Source organism: Dipteris shenzhenensis, chromosome 12 (genome assembly GCF_047967505.1).
Source record: "Dipteris shenzhenensis isolate YYH24624 ecotype China chromosome 12, Dip_SZ_1.0, whole genome shotgun sequence".
Taxonomy (NCBI): Eukaryota; Viridiplantae; Streptophyta; class Polypodiopsida; order Gleicheniales; family Dipteridaceae; genus Dipteris; species Dipteris shenzhenensis.
In genome coordinates, this window is record NC_141607.1 from 3989915 (window position 1) to 3998210 (window position 8296).

The 8296-nt window shown below is 41.6% G+C and overlaps 1 protein-coding gene across 1 annotated transcript in view; it reads right to left on the reverse strand.

Annotated features, from left to right (window-relative positions):
• Positions 1-8096, reverse strand: part of LOC147895701 (uncharacterized) — a 35527-nt gene extending 27431 nt beyond the window's left edge. Inside the window, exon 1 of the mRNA XM_087383016.1 lies at positions 7610-8096. Coding sequence (XP_087239142.1) covers positions 7610-7796 — 187 coding nt within the window. The 5' untranslated portion in view covers positions 7797-8096. The remainder of the gene's footprint in view (positions 1-7609) is intronic.
• Between the last annotated feature and the right edge of the window lie 200 nt (positions 8097-8296).

Consider the following 8296-nt stretch of genomic DNA (forward strand, 5'->3'; position numbering starts at 1 on the left):
TCATGCATAGCAGGGACTAGCTACTATGACATCCCCACTGATGTCATCAGCGCCCAACAGTGGGTGTAGACCATAGTATAAAAATATGCTCTCACACATACAAATCCACACATCCACACATACTTGAGCATACATTTATACAAAGTCTTCGTACTGAGTTTCTGTCGGCAATCCGGAGGTGAAGGGCAGACTCAGCCATGATAAAGGCTAGCACTAAAGGAGAAGGCTAATCAAAAGGTAGTCCAAAATCTCTTCATTCAAGCTACAACTGCTTGTGAAGTCTAAACTGCTTGTGACGTTGATGGGATATGCCCCTCGGGTTCGAGCACATTTTTTATGGGAGGAAGGCCAAGGTAAAAGTCCCTGCCATTCCGTTTCAGGGAGGAAATTCTTGGCACATGAAGGTACCCCATCCAAATTTGCTGAGATTTGACCCCTCCTCCATCCTGTGGTCACATATCAGGTTCTTCAAGCTAATGTGTTGATTGAGCAGAAGAAGCTAAGCATAGAGGCAACCGTCATTGTCACATCATCCCAACGGAGAATTCGCAGCAGGAGAGGCACACGTATACTCCATCTGCATCAACATCATAGGTGCATGGGATTGTCTCTAACAAGCCTCTACACGGCACCACTCCATCGGCATGCATGTCAGTTAGGTTGTCTGCTATGCCATCAGCTACTCCACGGCCTCCTACCAAGAGGACACGTGGTCCAACAACTCACTCCAAGAGTTGCTCCTACACATGTTGCTTGGGCACCACGCCTAAAGCAAGAGGCAAGCAATTGCAAAGGAGCAGTTTTTCTATGCTTGCAATATTCCCTTCAATGTTGCAAGGACTCATGTCTACAAGAAGTTTTACCATGCACTTGTAGATGCTAGAAGAGCAGAAGCATCATCCCTTACACCAGCTAGTTCTGGGACTCTCTGCACCACATGTTTGAAGAAGCAAGTAGGATTCATTAAGAAAGGCATGGAGGGACTTAAAGAAGTCTGGAGTTAATATGGATGCACCATAGTCTTCGACGGATGAAGTGACATAAAGAGGAGACATATGATTAATATCTTGGTCACTTGTTGTGTGAAAAGCATCTTCCTGAGGGTGGTTGATGCTTCACATGCCATCCTTCACATCACTAGAGAGTGGATATAGGGGCATATTAAGGCAACCATCAAGGAGGTTGGTGAAGACGATGTGGTGCAAGTCATCACTGACAATGGCTCCAACTACAAAAGAATGGGAAGTCTCTTTAAGGAGAAGTATCCCTAGTGTGGACCTTGTGCTTCACACTCTCTTGATTTGATGATGGAGGATATTCGAAAGCTACCTTGGGTGTCTGATATGGTCAAAAAAGTAATGCAATTAGTGACTTAAATCACTCGTAAACCACATGCACTGGGCCTATTTAGAAGGGAGTGCAAGTGGAAACTTAACGAGATCCTCGAAGATACCCTTTTGGTTACATCTTCTTAGTTCTTGGCATGTATGAATCATCATTCATCATTCATCATTTAATTCATCAAATTATTGATTGTTTGAATTAGTTTATCATTCTATCATTTTTTTCCCTTGACCAAGGACTCCCCAAGGGCTTAATTTTCATAGGCTGGTTAAGACCAAAGAGAGCCTTCGTCACATGATGACCAATTCAGACTGGCTAGACTGGAATGACTCAAGATAGCCTGCTGAACAGAATGTTGAGGGAAGCGTCTTCAACAATCATTTTTTGCAGGAAGTCCTTTGCATTTAGATGTCCATAGAGCCCATATACTTCATGCTTCGACTCTTCAACCATGAGGGTTGTACTATGGGACTGCTATATGAGTCCATCGAAAAGCAACGAAAGATTGCCCTATTCTCGAGCAAAGGAGGTAAAATATAAGTCTAGTAACTTGCAAGTTATAAGTAAGTTGGAATACTAAGTTCTCTTAGCTCTAACTTGATTCCTTTAGGTAAAATTTTTTTAAAGATGACATAGTAGGAATTTGGAGGAAGAGATGGGATTGGTTTCATGGGCCAATCCACATTGTGGCACATATGCTCCATCCCTTGTGGAAGGAACCTACTAAATGGAATGATCGGGTGCTTATGAGCAGGTGGACCCAATACTTGGAGAAGGTATGCAGTCCATTGGTCCAGAATAGGTGAGGTGATTTAAGAATCAAGATTCAAGATTAGCATGGCTTGCAAGTTACTAAGTTACTCCAACCTCCTCACTGCTAATTGCTTTATATTATCTAATTACTTATATTGTCCTTTCTGTATTGCAAATTGCAATAGCATTGAAGAGGATGTAGTGGAGTACTGCAATGACATGGGTCATTTCTCCCGTGCAATTGCCAAGGAAAGAGACAACAGGCTGTTGGCGCTTACTTGGTGGGAGAAATTTGGGACTTTGAATCCCTTATTGCAGAACCTAGCTCTTCGCATCTTCTAACAAGATTGCACATCATGCCCAGCTAAGAGGATATGGAGTTTATGTACAGACACACACACCAAGAAGAGAGGAAATCTGTTCTTAACTACTTAGTCAGTAAATATAACTTATAAGTTATCATAACATTTTGAAACTTATAAGTTATTATAACTCTTAAGCCATGAGTATTGACTTTTTTATCCTTTATAAATTGTGTCAGGTGAGCGTGGAGCAGCTCAACAGGTTGGTACATGTAAATGCCAACCTACATCTACTTGAGAAGCACATGTCTGCAGATGATACTAGTAGCATTGAGTGAAAGCCTAAACATGTCAATCCTAACAAGATAAAGCTGAAACTCGTCAATATGTCCATCATCCAGCGAAGTTGAGAGAATGGTAATGCCTACGACTTCCTGCAACAGGATATGCTCTGATTCTAATGTCAGACACGTTCGATGATTCGAGCGCATGCACCACGAGTACTTGCTGCTGCTGCTGCAGAGGATACAAAGACACCTACCATGGCCTTGGGATCATCACAGGCTTCTCCTCAAATCCATGGTTATCAGCGTCAAGCATGAGCCTCACGAGGGGGATTGCATGTATCTGCTCCTGCATCATCATCTCGGGGACGTCATGGAGAAGATGAGACAGAGCAGGAGGCGGCGGCATTGGCAGACACTACACACTTGGAGGACTGAGATTAGTTGCGAGCCACGATTTCGTTCGAGGGTGGTACTTTCTCTTCCTCTTTAGAGGATGCAAATCCATCTATGATCACAGTGAAGAGGAGCCGGGGGCCGAGCTCTAAAGACTAGATAGAGTGTAGCAGCTAGCTTGTAGGCCTTCGAGGCTTGGTTTCATGGATTATGCTTACAGTATATCATTATGACATGTATTACATTTTGTTATCTTTTGAATCGATGATTGACTCTTGAGTCTTGAGCAATAAAATATGATCCATGGACCAATGTGTATCTTCAAATGGGCATTAAAATTTAAACTTGAACTTTGAAAGGTGAATGATGAATCTTGATTTGGAATTAATTATAAAGTTTAATGTTTAAACTATGGCATATGCATAATGCACTTGCAACTGTAGTCAACTGATTACTAATTACTAATTAGTAAGATCTATGTCTTTATAAATTGTAGGTCGACGAGGACTCGTAAGCTGTCACCTGTGTCTTGACTCTTTTGAGAGTGCTTAGTGTGCATGTGTATCTGAGAGCTTTCTTCACAGAGAGAGAGAGAGAATTTGGAGATAATTATTTATGTTTTATATATAATTTATATAAAATTGTTTTACCGTTTCTAGACGAAACATGGCACGCCTAGCAAAATCTAGAAACGTTTCTTGTGACACGGGGAAGGAGAGGACTGATAGGGATGTAAATCGAGGCAAACAATAGGTTGGAACAAAGATAAGCAGGATATGCTAGTGTTCTGACAAGAAACGAAGAGAAGGGCTCCTTGATGAAAATCACACTAGCACAGCTAAATCCAGCACCCATTGTACAATTTAGGTTGACTACTAGAAAAAGCCAAATCCACAAGCTTGCGGCACATCCTCGGGCCTCCATCAAGTTCCAGACTAGCCAAGCCTGCAGCTCAATTAGTGGACAACATCCCTGTGTGCAATTCACAATCACCAGAGTATGCCAAAGGCACACCTATACATTGACATCACCCGTGCTAGGCAACCTCTAAATCACAATTGTCTATCTGCAAATTGCAATTGCATGTGCATGCCCATGTTGATAACAATCGCCTCTAGGGGTCATCTCTAGCAAATCACAATTAGTCCTTTCAGACAACAGATCTCGAAGTTAAATTCTTACATAAATTCTGACCACCGAACCTTCCTACTACTTGTGTCAGAAGTATTGCAAATTTATTTTCTACCACTTATAGGATTTGCTGACCACAGTACGGTTCATGCATCCACAGAAAAATCTCCTTTTGAGATTCTCTATGCTAAGACCTTACCTAGCCACTTATGCAAACGAAGGAAAGGACAATAAGGGATCGCCATTCAATAGTCTCAAGAAAAGTAAAAGAAATTTATAGATAAGCAACAAGGGGACTCCTCTAAGGCTTGAAAAGGCAAGGTTGAAGAGCAAAGAATATACATGCATATCTCAAAAGTGCTTACCTAGGTTTAAATTTTATTTTGCATCTTCCTATCTTGTGAAGATATCTTACATGAGTTTAAATTTGATGTATATGCATGTCTCAAAAGTGAATTATAATGTGTCTTTAAGATTATGCACGTACAGTATTTGTATTAAACTAATTTGCATCCTACATCTTGCTTTCTTGAGACTTGCCTCCAGTAGTACGTCACAAGGAGAAGAGCATCAGACATAGAGGAAAGGACTAAAAGGGTGACCGAGTAAACACAAACACAAGTCGCTGTTTGAGTGACTGCATAGAGTAGCAATTGACGCCTCTACAAATTATATACGAGAGTACCATTAAGTTTTTTCTCACGATTGTGGCCTTTCAAGGCACTCGAGAACGTGACATTCAAACTTGCTCTACCAAAATTGATAATGCATTTCATATCAGTTTGTTGCAACCCCTTGTACGTCCAGCTCCTACACAAAACCTATAATAGAAGATGCACCGAAAGTGCTCATCACAAAGCAAATAATTCAAGAAAAGGACGAAAAAGAAAATTGAACAAGCAGTATCTTTTGAGCTTCAAAAAAATTCCGGTCAACACATGCTGTATCAATGGATAGATCTTTTTTTTTAATAAATAGAAGTCTATTCTACTGTGCCTACAAAGATACTTTAAACTTGAGGTCAACTATATTGGCAGCAGAGTGGATGTCATGCCCCTTCACAGTTTCAATATTCAGACAAAGTATTGATTTGCATGATATTTTTAGGAACCTCCTCATGGGCTACCGACGCAAACAAAGCCGGTTGATCCATATCATATATCAAATTGATCCAAACTGATTTGAATGAAGAAGAGGAATTTTGCGAGCATGAATCAAATTCATCCAAACCAATTTGAATGAAAAGGAACCAAAAGGTGCCCAAGAAGCCCCCACAGGAATTAAAGGATGTTCAGAAAGGGGTAACTATCAATTTCAACAAATCAGAAAATTCCAATAAATATATTTGAGGAGACTCGAGAGACCTAAGCACTCTCATTGATCTACTACTACATCATATCAAATATTACCACTTTTTGTTACGTGATGAGAAATTTTCTGGTTTATTTATAAGACCTGTATTAGTATGTGGGCATGTACATGTGTCTTCGAATTCGTCAGAGCTAGCCAAGTAGAGCCAACTTCATGTTATATATCATAGCTGTGTTTTCCTAGTATTCCTTGCGTGCAAACTTGCTAGGTTGATAGTGTTGCTTGGCAACCACAACTTTTCAGGAGTCCAAACTATTGACCTGAAGTATGACAGCAGAGGGGGAATGTCTTTCAATTCACAAAGCAAGTGGCCCACCCACCTAAATTATCCCTCCTTATCGCCAAAATGGAAAAGACCAAGCATATCTAGTCTGAGTATCTGATAAAAGAAGATGAGACACTAACAACCTCCTGGAAAAGGCAGTGGAATTGTCCTCTGATCACAGAGAAACTGCAGCAGAGAATCAAATGGTCCTCAGTCTTGCAGTTACATAGTAAGCATACCCTCTGATCAAGCATGGTAAGGGTATCGTCTATTACATGTGCAAAACTGCTGAAGTCCCCGTAAAGCAAAAGTGGAACCCTCACTTTTGGGTGAGCTCCTCTCCATTTGATAAACTTACCACATCATGCTTGAAGGAGCTGCTGGTGCTCCTGGTAGAATGTCCATGGCTTCACTCCAAACTAGTTCCTCTTAAGCAACTACGAAAGTTAAGGGTAGGGTTTGAAGATAAAGCTGCGGACTGACGAAGGAGTTCTAGCTTTAAAGGCATACGTGGAAGCTTGATGGCTTGACGTGTTCTACTGTGATGCAGTTCAAAGTTGAATGTGCCGTCTTCCTTTCTCAGGGAAAATTACTGGAATAGTCAATGAAATCCACACTAACGTTGAATGCCCTTGCAAGATTGTTTACAAACTCAACGTCCATTACCAACAAGAGTTGCCAGCTCAGTGAACATTTGCATCTAGTCTTCCATACGGGCAATTTGGCAGAGTATCACAGGCCATATTGTGTTGTACATCAACAAGAACAAGATGAAACTGAACTTTTTAGCGATCTAAAATTTTCTTGAACCAGTGAAGATATTTGCATCAATACAAGGAGGGCACCAACTGTTGCAAGATGGAAAACCTCTCAAGTTCAACCCTTACTCAGTGAGCCAGTTGACGAAGACAAACTTAAGGGAAATACCATAAATTTCTTGCAATTGTGACTGAGAGAAACAGAGCAGAGAGCGGAGAAAATGATGTCACTTGACCACACCAGTATCATTTGGCAACCAACCACCAAGCTTTTTTGGCAGGGGCCATTTGCCTGACTGACACAGTCGGGATTGGTCCTGTTTGAAGCGGGGGGCCCTTTCCCACGATGCCAGTTGGTCTCCCGTGTTGGTGGCACTTGTACTCGTACCTGCATATTTATTCATCTAACTATGGAAAGTTCTACCGCACATTGTGGCCAGTAAGTGACCGACCGCACATTGTGGATCAAAAACCTTTTCCCCATGTCAAAATATGATTCAGATTACCTGACATTAAAATTTCTTGCTCCCATCCACTTGGACTCACATATCTATGCATTGATTAAAGAGGTTATTTGGCAAAGCAACTTCTTTTTTTTTTGGGAAAGTATGTCCGCTCACTCTAGCTTCTCTCTTGCCAATTTTACTGAAAAGACGCTGAACACAGAACCTGTAAGGTCTATCTTTCCTTGAAAAAAGGAAGCCTTTGCCGGCTTAAGAGAAGGCGGCATCTATTCATTTCGCAGCCGCCCATGAGTCCTTAGAAAAGCGTAAAATGCCATTTTGAAGACATCTGAATAAATGTTACGGTTTGCGATAAGGAAGCTGAATGTCTCATCTCGGAATGTTACCGTCCTTATAGTGCAATGATCGCTCTGTAACCTAACGCCGATCGCGGAACGAAGCACGAGATTTCACGGTCTATGACAACTCAATTCAGTGAACAATCGTTTTTTATGTTAACATGATATGGAATCGCCAATGGGCTTGAAAACGTGAATCTCACCTTCGGTGCCGAGCTTCCGCCGGAATGTTGCATTGTTGAGAAGGATCACGCCATGTCTAGCTGCCTTTTCGGAACGACGAAGCTTAAATTTACGCAGTAGAGCGAGATACTCTGAGATATCACCTACCCCCTCGTCAACCTGTTTCTCCAGTCTGTCTAATTCAACGCGAGTTGTGATACCCACCATCTCAGCCCGTGATTCTAAGAATCGTGCTATTGGATTCCCAACTAACAAAGCATGGGTGATCCAAAAGAGAAGGGGGGAATGAAGGGAAAGGCAGAGCAGATGAGAGATGGGAGATCGATCAGATGGAAGAAAGAAGTTGGGGTGCAGAGCTGAAGCCCTGTTTGACCTGTTTGGATTTGCTTTTGTTGCTGCTTTTCATACTCTTTGCCTTTGATCTTTTCTCCTTCTCATACTTTAGTTCAATTCGTTAGCTGCCCAGAGTCCTCATCACATCATCCCATTTTCAAACCACTTTAAATTAGGGAATGCCAGCCCCACCTTTCCGTCCATTCCTGCTTGGAATGGCATCTTATTAGGGTCCTTCTCAACCCCCCTCCTCTTTCCTCACGATCCCTCCGTAAACTAGGTTTGCGGCACGGAGTCTTTCCATTGTGGAGTAAGTAACTACTAACTCGAAATTGAAGTTGAATCCTACTATTTTATCAATTGTTTAAGGAAAA